The sequence below is a fragment of the Oncorhynchus nerka genome, linkage group LG9a, assembly GCF_034236695.1.
Source record: "Oncorhynchus nerka isolate Pitt River linkage group LG9a, Oner_Uvic_2.0, whole genome shotgun sequence".
NCBI classification, from domain to species: domain Eukaryota; kingdom Metazoa; phylum Chordata; class Actinopteri; order Salmoniformes; family Salmonidae; genus Oncorhynchus; species Oncorhynchus nerka.
Window position 1 is genome coordinate 29,748,423 of NC_088404.1, and position 17,734 is coordinate 29,766,156.

At 42.3% G+C, this 17,734-nt stretch overlaps 1 protein-coding gene across 1 annotated transcript; it reads left to right on the top strand.

Annotated features, from left to right (window-relative positions):
- Nucleotides 1-2,755: 2,755 nt before the first annotated feature.
- On the top strand, nucleotides 2,756-5,289 carry LOC115134726 (four-jointed box protein 1). Its single transcript, XM_029668915.2, has one exon. It carries the CDS (start codon nucleotides 3,024-3,026, stop codon nucleotides 4,305-4,307), a length of 1,284 nt encoding a protein of 427 aa, XP_029524775.1. The 5' UTR covers nucleotides 2,756-3,023; the 3' UTR covers nucleotides 4,308-5,289.
- The last annotated feature ends 12,445 nt before the right edge of the window (nucleotides 5,290-17,734 follow it).

Below are 17,734 nucleotides of genomic sequence, written 5' to 3' on the forward strand. Positions count from 1 at the left end.
AAATGATATCATAACCGACAATATTGTGCAGCTGTATTCATCGACCTGGCCAAGGCTTTCAACTCTGTCAATCACCACATTCTTATCGGCAGACACAACAGCCTTGGTTTAGCATAACAGATGCGCAATGATGTGCCCAATCTGTGATTTAGTACATTTTTATTGAGTAACCAATACTTGCAGCCATAGGTGGTAATCTCTCTAGGAGTTCATCCGTCACCAGTATTATGAAATACTTCTAATGTTCAGGAAATATTTGAATGAAGAAAGCCAATCCAAGAGCAGAGCTTCCATCAGTATCGACACATGCTTCAACCATTCTCTGCGTGGTGTTTGGTGAAACATATGTTATATCTTCATCTGGTTGGAGGCACCATACGGATGATTTGATGCAATAGCAGAGCCCATGCAGGCACGCAGAGGCCAAATTGAGCTCTGTACCGCATCACTGTGGGCCTCTCAAACCTTGGAACAATGCAGAGGACTCTGCATTGACATGATTGGATGATAGTAGGTGAGGGTGGGAGGTCCTGTACAGTCGTGGCCAAAAGTTGAGAATGACACAAAGGGAGTGGGCTCGTTCACAATTTTGCCTAAGAACACAGCCATGAATAAAGAATGGTACCAACACATCCTCTGAGAGCAACTTCTCCCAACCATCCAGGAACAGTTTGGTGACGAACAATGCCTTTTCCAGCATGATGGAGCACCTTGCCATAAGGCAGAAGTGATAACTAAGTGGCTCGGGGAACAAAACATCAATATTTTGGGTCCATGGCCAGGAAACTCCCCAGACCTTAGTCCCATTGAGAACTTGTGGTCAATCCTCAAGAGGCGGGTGGACAAACAAAAACCCATAAATTCTGACAAACTCCAAGCATTGATTATGCAAGAATGGGCTGCCATCAGTGGCCCAGAAGTTAATTGACAGCATGCCAGTGCGGATTGCAGAGGTCTTGAAAAAGGGTCAACAATGCAAATATTGACTCTTGCATCAACTTCATGTAATTGTCAATAAAAGCCTTTGACACTTATGAAATGCTTGTAATTATACTTCAGTATTCCATGGTAACATCTGACAAAAATATCTAAAGACACTGAAGCAGCAAACTTTGTGGAAATTAATATTTGTGTCACTCAACTTTTGGCCACGACTGTACAAACAAACTTACTTTCTTCACAACTGTTCTGTGCTGCTCGGCAAAGTGCAAGAATGCCCTGACTTCTGAAGAGGCCATAACACCATAAATGCTGCACAGCCAATGCAGACCTCATATTGACCAAGCAGCGCCTTTAAGTTCCATCACAATTGGAAACCCGGCCAAGGCATATAAGACAGCACACAGAATGTTTAATTATTTGCGTGCAATGAGTAGCTTATAGGCCTAATGCCAATTCACAATGTTGCATTGCCATGTGTGAAGAAAACGGGCTCTTATACATTAGAGCATGAGGCAAGAAGCATACTTATTTGAGGTCACAGCAAGGAAAGAATATTTAGGTCATAGTCATAAATTAACTAAAAAGGAAGCATAGATGTTAAAGGGCCAGTGCAGTCAAAAAGGTGATTGACTGTTTTAAATATGCTGAACAAAAATCTAAACACAACATGTAAAGCGTTTATGATTCATGAGCTGAAATTGTGCGCACAAATCTATTTGCATTCCTGTTAGTGAGCATTTCTATTTTGTCAAGGCAATCCAGCCACCCAACATGTGTGCCATATTCAGAAGTTGATTAAATAGCGCACCTTCACTAAAATGTGCAGTTTTGTCACAACGCAATGCTACAGATGTTTCAAGTTGAGGGAGTGTGCAATTGGCATGCTGACTAGAGGAATGTCCACCAGAGCTATTGTCAGAGAATTGAATGTTCATCTCTACCATAAGCCATCTCGTTTTAGAGAATTACATCCAACCAGCCTCACAACCGCAGACCTTGTGTAACCACAGCAGCCCAGGACCTCCACATCTGGCTTCTTCACCTGCAGGAATCATCTCAGATCTGCCACCTGGACAGCCGATAAAACTGAGAATTATTTTTGTCTGGAATAAAGCCTTTTGTGGGGAAAATGGATTCTGATTGGCTGTTCAGTATATTTCAACACTAGGAGGTTGGAATGATACTGAGAGAATGATAATACCCTATTAATGTTGAGCGGTTTTAAAGACCACCTGAAATGTCAGCCTATTTTGGTGAGGGAGTTTTGGCCATGCAGTAAATTACTTTAGTTAGACCAATAAGGAAGAGAGCCAAACCTCTGCCAATAACAGCACATTTTCAGTCCCCCCCCCCTACTAAAAATCTTGCTTGATAAATTACTCTTTGCCAAGAAGCTATTTGTTTATTTTCTTTTATCATTTTGAGTTAATCACAGTAAAGTACTTAATTGTTACCCAGAAATTATTTGATATTGAAAAAATGGTTGCAGTGGACCTTTATATGTTAGCCTATATTATGTTTTTGGTTTGGGATATTTAAGTGGACTGCATGGATCAAGTCCCTGAAACTTGTTTCAGGAGCACTCTTCCGTAATTATACGTTTCACGTGAACAATTGGAATTAATTATTTCCAACCCTGAAACAATTAAATAAAGTGCTGTCTGATTCTGACAGAATCGTGTACCATCGGGTGCCCATGTTGCCTAGCCGCACTTCCTCTGGATGTGTAGCTCTCCAAAGTACCGCTTCCATAGGACCCACCACTTCCCATGATACGCCTACCAGCTCGCAACCTGAGTCACGTGTTCCTCATCCTAGTATCTGAGCCGAAGCTAGTAGCTACACAAATCAAACTAAACCAGCCTCACCCAGTGAAGACCGGAGAGATGGAGACCCAGAGAGAAAGCCGTTCGCGGTCGGAAACCAGCTATTATGAAAAAAAGCTCGTCCGATAAATAAGACTCATATCGACGGATAAGGATTTTATTTCACCCAAGCGGAACAGATATGCGAACCTCATTACCGTTGGGGTTGTGCGAGTTGTCTCTGAGCAACAAAGGGAAGGGCGGCTGTCAGTAAACATGAGGGCTGTGTCGGCGAACTTACTTGCACTGCTTTTTCTCTGCACTTGTGCCTGTGTATTCTACGTCTGGAGCAGGCTGGAGAGTCGGCTGGAGAGATACAAACGGGGGCTACAGTTACCGAGGTCCTTTCACGTTGGGCCATCACCGGACATCTCCGCTAAAACTTTCCGTGCTCTGCTCGCTGTTCCAGTGGCACAGAGACTGCACTTGGGGGGCAGACTCGATGTCCGCAACGTTACTGGTGTTAGGGATCAAATTGGCTCTTTAGGAAGCAGAGATTACCATATGAATGTAGATAACAAGGGGTCAGTACAGAGGGAGGTCCCGGACAAATTTGGCTCGCTCGTTGAGGGTATTTTTTGGAGTGAATGGCTGGAGGCTCAGCTTCCCGCCAGCTTCAGTGAGGATCATGCCCGGGCTTGGAGAGAGAGAGCCCGGGGACGCCGCATAGTCAGACTGGAGCCGGGCTGTGGTAGAATATCCAATCAGCTGGCCACTTTTTCGGACGGAGCCAAAGCTTGCGTGCGTTATGGAATAAACGCGGACCAGGTGCAGGGGGAAACGCTGACTTATTACCTGGCTAATTTGCTAGGTATTACAAATCTACCGCCTCTCATCCTTGCCCAGTTGAACGTTGACAGTGAACAATGGGCTTCTGTTAGGAGAAGAATTGGCGGTTTACAGTGGAGTGAGCGGGCGGTTGTTTCACTCACCGAGTGGGTCGCCAACCTGACCGGGGTAGTCACACCTGCTCCGCTGCGCCAGGAGAGCAAGGGGCTGCGTCCTCTGCAAGGGGAGCTGGGGAACAAAACGACTGCGGAGTTGCTCGAGCTAATGCAGTGGACCGACCTGATAATATTGGACTACCTGTCTGCTAACTTCGACAGGCTCGTTAGCAACCTATTTAGCCTGCAGTGGGACTCGCGCGTGATGGAGAGGGAGACCAACAACCTGCTCAGAACGCCCCGCGGTGACCTGGTATTCATAGACAACGAGGCAGGGCTTGTACATGGATACCGGGTGCTTGATATGTGGGAGAAGTACCACAGCACGGTCTTGGGCTCCGTGTCTGTGTTCAGAAAGAGGACAGCGCAGCGAGTGATAGAACTGCACCGGCGCAGGGACACCAGGACTCGGCTTCTCGAGCTGTACAGAGACAGCGAACCTTTGTCTCCGGAATTAGGTTTTCTCTCCTATGAACACGCGGATGTACTACAGAACCGAATAGACAGATTATACAAACACATATCGCATTGCAAGGAGAAATACCACCAGCTGTGAGCGTGTTTCTGATTCCTCTCATATATATGGTTCTGTGTTACGCACCTGCCACACAGAATGACGTGTGCTGCTAATCAGTAACCCAGCCCAGTAACCACACACCTGTACCAGATTAACGTGCATCAGTTGAAATGTTTTTGAATATTTTAATGAACTACCTCTTGTGTGAACCAATGTTTTGCCTACTTTATTTGTCAGGATAAAATATTGATGTTGTTTTTGGGCTTCTTGCAGGATATGCCATAATTTATTTTCACCCAGCCTCAAAAGATAACTGCAATAGAATAACACAATGAGAGCACAGGAGGTTGGTGGCACCTTAATTGGGGAGGACTGGCTCATGGCAAAGGCTGGAGCAGAATAGGTGGAATTGTATAAAATACATCGAACACATGGTTTGATTCCATTCCATTTGCTCCGTTCCAGACATTATTATGAGACATCCTCCCCTCAGCAGCCTCTACTGGATGAGAGCCAATGCATCTTTGTACCTATTTAGGTTTAATGGTCAGCCTTCAATTGTTCCATTTTGATACACAGTTGTGTTTATTAATAGGAATCAACTATTGTGGTGTCAGGGTGCATTGTCTTTAATATGTACAATAAGAAACTGACTGCTTGATCATGAGAACCAAGCCTTAATAGATTACTCCTAAATAGTTTAGTATTTGTTGACACATGAATTTGTGATGTACAATTTGTCACCTGTCTCATCCTTTTATAGAAGCTCTAGCCTACTGTACAATCAACTTTCAAAGCAAACACTTGTTGTCGTATATTTGGTTGTCTTATGATTGTATCTATAGTCTTAATTTCATGACCCAGTCATATTTGTTGTACATGCTGTAAGTATGTGAATACTGTATCTGTTAACCAGTTTTTGACATTCACAATTGCAATCTAATTCACTAATTCAATGTGCATTGTAACATTCCAATCTTCCTGTCTTTTTGTTAAATATATTGTAATTTAAGTTGTCAGACCATGTTTTTCATGTTCAATTCTTCTTCAGCAGGGTACAATGATGGGTCAAAAATGTGCCTGTTCTGTGTGTGCAGTCCTGGGGTTTTCATATAAAGGGCCCTGTCCCATCCCTGTCCACTACAGTGCACCCATTGTGCTGTTGAAATGCCATGCCCTCAGAGCCTGTTACCAGGGAACTCTGAGTCTCTCTCTGACAGGCAGACCGTTAGGCATGGCCCAACGAAAGCCCTCACCCCCCTGCCCTTATCAAGCTCTCTTTAAAGGCACAATCTGGGACATTTTCTGCTGTTCATGGTCATTTTAAGTAATACTTTTTTTCTTCAATATTAATTTAACAGAGGAATGTGTCATACGCTTATTAGAACTATCTTACATTATCATAACGTGCAAATATTAATGGTTTGTCTTGGTGGTGCTATTTTAACAGTCATTTGTGGTAAGTGTTGTCAAGTTTTCATAATGGATTCGGGAGACAGACGCAGGAATGAGTAATAGGGTTTGTTATTTAGCCCAAATTACGGCATGACGTTTAAAGGCACGGGGGCGAAGACCAAGCAAACACATAACAAAAACACAGGGTTGAAACCCAAAACAAAAGAGCGAGGAGTACCTCGAATAAATACACAAACTCACAATGATTATCACACGGGATGAGGCCCGTAATCATCTGCGCGATCCACAATGGCACGAAAGCCAAAAGGCACAGGTACTCACACCAACGGACATTGTAACAATAATCGACAGCACCATGGTGAATAAAGGGCACATATACAGTTGAAGACAGAAGTTTACATACACCTTAGCCAAATACATTTAAACTCAGTTTTTCACAATTCCTGATATTTAATCCTAGTAAAGATTCCCTGTTAGGATCACCACTTTATTTTAAGAATGTGAACTGTCAGAATAATAGTAGAGAGAATGATTTATTTCAGCTTTTATTTCTTTCATCACATTCCCAGTGGGCCGCAAGTTTACATACACTCAATTAGTATTTGGTAGCATCGCTTTTTAATTGTTTTACTTGGGTCAAACATTTCAGGTAGCCTTCCACAAACTTCCCACAATAAGATGGGTGAAATTTGTCCCATTCCTCCTGACAGAGCTAGTGTAACTGAATCGGATTTGTAGGCCTCCTTGCTCGCACATGCTTTTTCAGTTCTGTCCCACAAATTTTCTATAGGATTGGGGTCAGGGCTTTGTGATTGCCACTCCAATACCTTGACTTTGTTGTCCTTAAGCCATTTTGCCACAACTTTGGAAGTATGCTTGGGGTCATTGTCCATTTGGAAGACCCATTTGCAACCTCCCCGTTGTTCCTCCAAACATAATAATGGTCATTATGGCCAAACAGTTATATTTTTGTTTCATCAGATCAGAGGACAATTCTCCAAAAAGTACGCTCTTTGTTCCCATGTGCAGTTGCAAACCGTAGTCAGGCTTTTTATGGCGGTTTTGGAGCAGTGGCTTCTTTCCTTGCTGAGCGGCCTTTCAGGTAATGTCGATATAGGACTCGTTTTACTGTGGATATAGATACTTTTTTACCTGTTTCCTCCAGCATCTTCACAAGGTCCTTTGCTGTTGTTCTGGGATTGATTTGCACTTTTCGCACCAAAGTACATTCATCCAAAGGAGACTGAACGCGTCTCCTTCCTGAGCAGTATGACGGCTGCGTGGTCCCATGGTGTTTATACTTGTGTACTATTGTTTGTACAGATGAACGTGGAACCCTCAGGAATTTGGAAATTGCTCCCAAGGATGAACCAGACTTGTGGAGGTCTACAATTGTTTTTCTGAGGTCTTGGCTGATATCTTTTGATTTTCCCATGATATCAAGCAAAGAGGCACTGAGTTTAAAGGTAGGCCTTGAAATACATCCACAGGTACACCTCCAATTGACTCAAATGATGTCAATTTGCTTATCAGAAGCTTCTAAAGCCATGACATAATTTTCTGGAAATTTCCAAGCTGTTTAAAGGCACAGTCAACTTAGTGTATGTAAACTCTGACCTACTGGAATTGTGATACATTGAATAATAAGTGCAATAATCTGTCTGTAAATAATTGTTTGAAAAATGACTTGTGTCATGCTCACCAACTTGCAAAAACTAGTTTGTTAACAAAAAAAATGTGGAGTGGTTGAAAAACTAGTTTTAATGACTCCAACCTAAGTGTATGTAAACTTCCGACTTCAACTGTATACATATACAATCAGTGGGAATAGGGGCCAGGTGTGCTCAACGAAAGTTCCAGAGGGATCCGTGACAAATATATTAACAAAACTACTACTGGTGATGACTTCACTATTTGAATTCAGCCTCATGTAAAAGTTTTTAAAAGGGTTGTTAAATGTTTCATTTTAATGTAAGACAAAGGATTTGACCTCGCTGTTCCTAACCACATGAGGTTGGTGGCACCTTAAAATGGTTTGATGCCATTCCATTTGCTCCGTTCCAGCCATTATTATGAGCCGTCCTCCCCTCAGCAGCCTCCACTGTTCCTAACCCTTTTTTCCCTGAGGCCTTTTTGTTATTGTTCTCTAGACCATTACATCATGGAGCCACAGCATTTATTTGATACAAATGGACACCTCATTAGTTTATTTGAAGGGTTAATTTTATCACCAGACAGGGTGAAGGCATTGACCAAATCCATCTGCTACACCTGAGGCCCTTTTTTTGTTATTGTTACATAAACTGCTACATCTTGGAAGCACACTATTTGATTTCTCAAACTAAAGTGAGTCTCTTTCTCATTAGTTCCACAGTGACCTTTCAGGTTACTGTGATCTCCTTATCAAGACATGCTGGAGGCACATCATAGGTGTGTCAGTGATAAATGTTTGAAGGGCTAATGGTTTCCAGCTAATGGTTTTCTATCCCTCCATCTCCTCCTTCTATCCCTGATCTCATCTGGTTCCCTTTTACACCTTTTGTTGATAGCTAGCTGTAGGGCGCTCCAGAACATTTAATCCTGGTAGATGTAGGGTTAGGGATGGGAGAGGAGGGGGTCTTTGGAAAGAGCCTCACTTTAACAATGAGAAGGGTTTATGCACTATGAGGTGCCTTATCTTCACTTCTATGAAAACACAACCCATGATGTCCACTACGCGTGTCACTGTCATCGATCTGTGTTTCTCCCTATTAGGGAGCGATTAGCGGCCTGAGACGCGGCTGGGGTTTGAGCAGCTGGAGCTGGAGGCTTTAGCAGGGCTAGCTGCCTTCCTGGTGCTGGCCTTTGCATGTCTGCCTACTTGCCGGTCCTGCAATGGCGATTTGGGGATCAATAAATGCACTGACTGCTGTGGAGGGGGAAAACAGGTCATTTTAACAGTGTTCTGGGGAAGAGGGAGTCAGAGGGGTATATGGGGGAGATAAGGACCAACCTTCCAGCAGATTTACGACGGGCTGCAGACCCGAGGGATTAAAATCAATACTAAGCCTAGGTCTGCATGCCTAAACTAGACTTACACGCCACCATCATTCCATCCACCCCCTCTCCCTTCTCCACCCATGTCCCTGCCTAGCATCTGTCTACAGTGGTTAGCTAAATGGAAAACAAAAGTGGTATTTTCTCAATTGTTTTTTTTACGTATTTTTTTGCACCAGGGCTCATGTCACTTCTAATGGATTAGATTTATATAACACTAGCGGCATATATCAAAGCCTTTTTTGTCAGAACCCCTCCTAACAGATCACATGTTCGTCTTCTTACTCAATGTCTGGCTTGTGTCAACTGGCCACAAACCTCACAAAACTTACCGCCGCCTCCCCTCTATCCCACCACCATCCCACTGTCCACACTGAGGCAGTGAACTCTCCAAGCCCCCTATGTGACATGGCCTCATTATGGCAACTCCTCATTGGCCACTGGTAATGGCAGCTTTTTTTTATTAAATCTATCTGGACGTGTGAGCTAGTTAGCCATGCAGGGTGCAGGGGCCAGGCATCTATGGCCGTCCTCTGGGCCTATTCATGCTCTGTTTGTGTCACAGGGCGGCCAGGGAGCCAGGCAGGCACAGGCAGTTGTGTACTATAAGCTGGCAGAGGCTCTGCTCTCTGTAGTCCTGAGGCTCTATCCAAAACAACCCCTAGCCCTACATCCTACACTTGGATTTGAAAGTATTGGATTGGAAACTACTATATCCAAAATGGCAAACCTTCCTCCTAACCTAGGGCAAGCTACCACCATATTTCTTATACCTAGCTATCTAATATTTTCAGATCTACATAAAGTGCTTTGGGGGTAGGAGCTAGAGTTGTTTGTTTCTGGATGGAGCCTGAGCCTATAGAGAGAATAGGTAAAACACAGATCTTCTCTCTCTGGTCTGCATTCCAGAGGCTCCCAAAATGCAGACACACCTGAGGAAGCTAGGTTGAACCCCCATAAACACACACACACTCACACAACCCAGAATCCTGTGAGCTGGTGAGACACAGCTGCGTATTGAAGCTCAGCTGTTATTGTTCTTTGTTTTTCAACAGGTCAGGTTGTCATTTGAAAACAGGGATACTTATTTATTTGATATATAAATAGAGTATAAATGGTTTTATATTCACTTAATGCAATTTCTACCAAACAATATTGTTTTGCATTCACTTCAATAAAGATGTCATAGTTGTGAATGTCAACTCAGTGTAAATAGCCTCCACAAAAATCATCTCAACAAAACATCACAGAGCAACAACTGGGCCTCAGTTGCCAGATCCCAGGGGACTATCAAGCCTGGCTTGCTTTAGAGAGGTGGCCATGTGCACATCTTGGGCTAGTGGACGGACATAACTGGCATTCCTTCATGGCTGCGCAGTGCATGGCACTTCCTGTCTGTGTGTGTCAGTGAGTGACTTCATTATAAAGCTGTGACTGGCTGAAGGCCATGGCAGGGGTATTGAGGGACTGGAGAGCACGGACTGGGGACTGGAGGGAGAGGGGACTGAGGTACATCAAGGGGCTCGGACTGTGGGGTAGGAGAGCACATGCTGGGGTACCGGAGGGTGCGAGGACTTAGCGGAAATCATGGGGCTTAGACTGGGGGATGGAAGCCAGGTAATGGGGACACAGATCAAGGTTGGGGAGCTAGAGAGGTGCAAGGGTATTAGGGGATTGGTGGGCTAGAGGAGGGTAGGGACTGGGCAGCACGGCCAAGGCTGTGGGACAAGGTAATTTAGGGGCAGTGAGTGGGGGGAGTGTAGAGCAGGACCTGGGATGGCACAGGCTGGCACGGAGAATGGGGGGCTAGAGGAAGGGAAGGGAGAGAACTGTGTGGTGTGCCAGCCAGGCAGGCAAGCTGGCATTATGCCTGGTTCGGTCAGAGCAGGGTTACCTTGTTTAACCCTCCATGCAGAGACAGAGGTAGGAAGGCACGCAGGAAGATGGAGAGTTAGCTAGACCTATTTAATTTCCTAATTTAAATGAATTTACAATCAATTGAACTCAAAACACATACAGTTGCATATGATTATAGAGTTTTGGTTATGCCGTTTATCAAATGTGATTACGTGACTGGTAGAGGGATAATTGTGTAAAAGGGTGGACATTTTTATATGATTATTTTTTATCCCAGAGGGTTATCTGTTTTTATATGCATCTGTACTGTATGTATCTACTGTACAGTGCCTTGCGAAAGTATTCTGCTCCCTTGAACTTTGCGACCTTTTGCTACATTTCAGGCTTCAAACATAAAGATGAAGAATCAACAACAAGTGGGACACAATCATGAAGTGGAACGACATTTATTGGATATTTCAAACTTTTTAACAAATCAAAAACTGAAAAATTGGGTGTGCAAAATTATTCAGCCCCCTTAAGTTAATACTTTGTAGCGCCACCTTTTGCTGCGATTACAGCTGTAAGTCGCTTGGGGTATGTCTCTATCAGTTTTGCACATCGAGAGACTGAAATTTTTTCCCATTCCTCCTTGCAAAACAGCTCGAGCTCAGTGAGGTTGGATGGAGAGCATTTGTGAACAGCAGTTTTCAGTTCTTTCCACAGATTCTCGATTGGATTCAGGTCTGGACTTTGACTTGGCCATTCTAACACCTGGATATGTTTATTTTTGAACCATTCCATTGTAGATTTTGCTTTATGTTTTGGATCATTGTCTTGTTGGAAGACAAATCTCCGTCCCAGTCTCAGGTCTTTTGCAGACTCCATCAGGTTTTCTTCCAGAATGGTCCTGTATTTGGCTCCATCCATCTTCCCATCAATTTTAACCATCTTCCCTGTCCCTGCTGAAGAAAAGCAGGCCCAAACCATGATGCTGCCACCACCATGTTTGACAGTGGGGATGGTGTGTTCAGGGTGATGAGCTGTGTTGCTTTTACGCCAAACATAACGTTTTGCATTGTTGCCAAAAAGTTCAATTTTGGTTTCATCTGACCAGAGCACCTTCTTCCACATGTTTGGTGTGTCTCCCAGGTGGCTTGTGGCAAACTTTAAACAACACTTTTTATGGATATCTTTAAGAAATGGCTTTCTTCTTGCCACTCTTCCATAAAGGCCAGATTTGTGCAATATACGACTGATTGTTGTCCTATGGACAGAGTCTCCCACCTCAGCTGTAGATCTCTGCAGTTCATCCAGAGTGATCATGGGCCTCTTGGCTGCATCTCTGATCAGTCTTCTCCTTGTATGAGCTGAAAGTTTAGAGGGACGGCCAGGTCTTGGTAGATTTGCAGTGGTCTGATACTCCTTCCATTTCAATATTATCACTTGCACAGTGCTCCTTGGGATGTTTAAAGCTTGGGAAATCTTTTTGTATCCAAATCCGGATTTAAACTTCTTCACAACAGTATCTCGGACCTGCCTGGTGTGTTCCTTGTTCTTCATGATGCTCTCTGCGCTTTTAACGGACCTCTGAGACTATCACAGTGCAGGTGCATTTATACGGAGACTTGATTACACACAGGTGGATTGTATTTATTATCATTAGTCATTTAGGTCAACATTGGATCATTCAGAGATCCTCACTGAACTTCTGGAGAGAGTTTGCTGCACTGAAAGTAAAGGGGCTGAATAATATTGCACGCCCAATTTTTCAGTTTTTGATTTGTTAAAAAAGTTTGAAATATCCAATAAATGTCGTTCCACTTCATGATTGTTGTTGATTCTTCACAAAAAAATACAGTTTTATATCTTTATGTTTGAAGCCTGAAATGTGGCAAAAGGTCGCAAAGTTCAAGGGGGCCGAATACTTTCGCAAGGCACTGTATATCCCCACAACTGCATTAATCTATAGAGGCTGGTTCTGCTTTCACATTTGTCTGCGTGATTGTGTGTGTGATAGAGAGATAGAGAGAGAGAGCAATAGAAAGACAGGGAGATAGATAGGCAGATGTTGCCAGTGTGAGTACTGCATGTGTGTTAAAATATAAAAACCTATAAACGAGGTCCTCTCGAGCAGAGCGTATTTCCCTAAGATCTGATGGCCGTGCGGCTCGGCACAGTTGTATGGTGGAGTTGAGTGGAGTGGGGGAATTGGTTTGTGCAGGGCTCTGTCAGAGTAAATCATTCACTGGGGAACACTCATACAGCTCTCCAGCTGTTGTCCATTCTTTCCGTGCCTGGCCAACCTGCTGCACTCAGCAATTATGGAAAAGATTACATCCGCCCTGTAATCTTCCATAACACTGGTCTGCTGCTCTCATTGTACCCCAGCATCTTCTCATTCAATCATGGCTGAAACAACTAGTCTATATTCTCTCACCATGTAATACTAGAGCATTCTTTCATTCAATCATCCTGGACCAGGTGTCTATTGAAAAAGAGATTGTATTCAACACAGGAGGTTGGTGGCACCTTAATTGGGGAGGACGGGCTCGTGGTAATGGCTGGTGCCGAATAGGTGGAATGGTATCAAATACATCAAACACATAATTTGACGGCATTATATTTGCTCCGTTCCAGTCATTATTATGAGCCTTCCTCCCCTCAGTAGCCCCCACTGGTATTTCATGAGAAAACTTCTATAGGAAATATGCAGTCAAGACGGACTGATTTTGGTGGTGATATGTATCATGGAAAATGTGTCAACCAGTATTTTCTCACATATTACATTTAACATGGGACATATCCTGTTTTTAAATCAACGTTTTTTGTGTTTTTAATGTACGGTACCAGTCAAAAGTTTAAACACACCTACTCATTCAACTATGAAATAACACACGGAACCATATATTAACCAAAAAAGTGTTAAAAAATATAAATATTTTATATTCTTCAAAGTAGCCACCCTTTGCCTTGATGGAATGATTTTATAACAGTCTTGAAGGAGTTCCCACATATGATGAGCACTTGGTTGCTTTTCCTTCACTCTGCAGTCCAACTCATCCCAAACCATCTCAATTGGGTTAATGTCGGGTGATTGTGGAGGCCAGGTGATCTGATGCTGCACTCCATCACTCTCCTTCTTGGTCAAATAGTCCTTACACAGCCTTGAGGTGTGTTGGGTCATTGTCCTGTTGAAAAGCAAATGATAGTCCCACTAAGAGCAAACCAGATGGGATGGCATATCGTTGCAGAATGTTGTGGTAGCCATGCTGGTTAAGTGTCCCTTGAATTCTAAATAAATCACTGACAGTGTCACCAGCAAAGCACCCCCACACCATCACACTTCCTCCTCCATGCTTCACAGTGGGAAGCACACATGCAGAGATCATCCATTCACCTACTCTGCATCTCTCAAAGACAAGGTGGTTGAAATCAAAAAATGTCTCATTTAGACTCATCAGACCAAAGGACAGATTTCTACTGGTCTAATATCCATTGCTCGTGTTTCTTGGCCCAAGCCTTATTCTTATTGGGGTGGCAGGGTAGCCTAGTGGTTAGAGCGTTGGACTAGTAACCGGAAGGTTGCGAGTTCAAACCCCCGAGCTGACAAGGTACAAATCTGTCATTCTGCCCCTGAACAGGCAGTTAACCCACTGTTCCCAGGCCGTCATTGAAAATAAGAATGTGTTCTTAACTGACTTGCCTGGTTAAATAAAGGTAAAATAAAAAAATAAAATGATTTAGTAGTGGTTTCTTTGCAGCAATTTGCCCATGAAGGCCTGATTTACGCAGTCTCCTCTGAACAACTGATGTTGAGCTGTGTCTGTTACTTGAACTATGTAAAACATTTATTTTGGCTTCAATTTCTTAGGCTGGCAACTCTAATGAACTTATCCTCTGCAGCAGAAATGACTCTGGGTCTTTCTTTCCTGTGGCGGTCCTCATGAGAGCCAGTTTTGTCAAATCAGATCAAAGTGTATTTGTCATTTGCGCCAAATACAACAGGTGTAGACCTTACAGTGAAATGCTTACTTACAGGCCCTAACCAACAGTGCAATTTGTAAGTATAAAATAAGTATTAGAGTAAAACATAGGTATTAGCACTTGGTCATCATAGCACTTGATGGTTTTTGTAACTGCACTTGAAGAAACTTTCAATGTTCTTGATATTTTCCAGATTCACTGACTTAAAGTAATGATGGACTGTCGTTTCTCTTTGCTTATTTGAGCTGTTCTTGCCATAATATGGACTTGGTCTTTTACCAAATAGGGCTATCTTCTGTATACCACCCCTACCTTGTCACAACACAACTGATTGGCTCAAATGCATTAAGAAGGAAAGAAATTCCACAAATTAAGTCACACCTGTTATTTGAAATGCATTCCAGGTGACTACCTCATGAAGCTGGTTGAGAGAAAGCCAAGAGTGTGCAAAGCTGTCATCAAGACAAAGGGTGGCTATTTTGATGAATCTCAAATATAAAATATATTTTGATTTGTTTAACACTTCTTTGCTTACTACATAATTCCATATGTGTTATTTCATAGTTTTGATGTCTTCTCTATTATTCTCCAATGTAGAAAATAGCAAAAACCAAGAAAAACCCTTGAATGAGTAGGTGTGTCCATACTTTTGACTGGTACTGTAAATTAAACATTGTACAGTAAAGAAGGATAAACACGTTCCTGTAGGACATGTCCTCCCAGCTTTATATCGGTCAGATAATAGATATGTCCTCCCAGCTTTATATAGGTCAGATAATAGAAATGTCCTCCCAGCTTTATATCGGTCAGATAATAGATATGTCCTCCCAGCTTTATATAGGTCAGATAATAGATATGTCCTCCCAGCTTTATATAGGTCAGATAATAGATATGTCCTCCCAGCTTTATATAGGTCAGATAATATAAATGTCCTCCCAGCTTTATATAGGTCAGATAATAGATATGTCCTCCCAGCTTTATATCAGTCAGATAATAGATATGTCCTCCCAGCTTTATATAGGTCAGATAATAGAAATGTCCTCCCAGCTTTATATCGGTCAGATAATAGATATGTCCTCCCAGCTTTATATAGGTCAGATAATAGATATGTCCTCCCAGCTTTATATAGTCCAGATAATAGATATGTCCTCCCAGCTTTATATCGGTCAGATAATAGATATGTCCTCCCAGCTTTATATCAGTCAGATAATAGATATGTCCTCCCAGCTTTATATCGGTCAGATAATAGGATATGTCCTCCCAGCTTTATATCAGTCAGATAATAGATATGTCCTCTCAGCTTTATATAGGTCAGATAATAGATATGTCCTCCCAGCTTTATATAGGTCAGATAATAGATATGTCCTCCCAGCTTTATATAGGTCAGATAATATAAATGTCCTCCCAGCTTTATATAGGTCAGATAATAGATATGTCCTCCCAGCTTTATATCGGTCAGATAATAGATATGTCCTCCCAGCTTTATATAGGTCAGATAATAGATATGTCCTCCCAGCTTTATATAGGTCAGATAATATAAATGTCCTCCCAGCTTTATATAGGTCAGATAATAGATATGTCCTCCCAGCTTTATATCGGTCAGATAATAGATATGTCCTCCCAGCTTTATATAGGTCAGATAATAGGATATGTCCTCCCAGCTTTATATCGGTCAGATAATAGGATATGTCCTCCCAGCTTTATATAGGTCAGATAATAGATATGTCCTCCCAGCTTTATATAGGTCAGATAATATAAATGTCCTCCCAGCTTTATATAGGTCAGATAATAGATATGTCCTCCCAGCTTTATATCGGTCAGATAATAGATATGTCCTCCCAGCTTTATATAGGTCAGATAATAGATATGTCCTCCCAGCTTTATATAGGTCAGATAATATAAATGTCCTCCCAGCTTTATATAGGTCAGATAATAGATATGTCCTCCCAGCTTTATATCGGTCAGATAATAGATATGTCCTCCCAGCTTTATATAGGTCAGATAATAGGATATGTCCTCCCAGCTTTATATCGGTCAGATAATAGGATATGTCCTCCCAGCTTTATATACTGTAGGTCAGATAATAGATATGTCCTCCCAGCTTTATATACTGTAGGTCAGATAATAGATATGTCCTCCCAGCTTTATATCGGTCAGATAATAGATATGTCCTCCCAGCTTTATATCGGTCAGATAATAGATATGTCCTCCCAGCTTTATATCGGTCAGATAATAGATATGTCCTCCCAGCTTTATATCAGTCAGATAATAGATATGTCCTCCCAGCTTTATATCGGTCAGATAATAGGATATGTCCTCCCAGCTTTATATCGGTCAGATAATAGGTATGTCCTCCCAGCTTTATATACTGTAGGTCAGATAATAGATATGTCCTCCCAGCTTTATATCGGTCAGATAATAGATATGTCCTCCCAGCTTTATATCGGTCAGATAATAGATATGTCCTCCCAGCTTTATATCGGTCAGATAATAGATATGTCCTCCCAGCTTTATATCGGTCAGATAATAGATATGTCCTCCCAGCTTTATATAGGTCAGATAATAGGATATGTCCTCCCAGCTTTATATACTGTAGGTCAGATAATAGATATGTCCTCCCAGCTTTATATCGGTCAGATAATAGATATGTCCTCCCAGCTTTATATAGGTCAGATAATAGATATGTCCTCCCAGCTTTATATCGGTCAGATAATAGATATGTCCTCCCAGCTTTATATCAGTCAGATAATAGATATGTCCTCCCAGCTTTATATAGGCCAGATAATAGATATGTCCTCCCAGCTTTATATAGGTCAGATAATAGATATGTCCTCTCAGCTTTATATACTGTAGGTCAGATAATAGATATGTCCTCCCAGCTTTATATCGGTCAGATAATAGATATGTCCTCCCAGCTTTATATCAGTCAGATAATAGATATGTCCTCCCAGCTTTATATCGGTCAGATAATAGATATGTCCTCCCAGCTTTATATCAGTCAGATAATAGATATGTCCTCCCAGCTTTATATAGGTCAGATAATAGATATGTCCTCCCAGCTTTATATCAGTCAGATAATAGATATGTCCTCCCAGCTTTATATAGGTCAGATAATAGATATGTCCTCCCAGATTTATATAGGTCAGATAATAGATATGTCCTCCCAGCTTTATATAGGTCAGATAATAGAT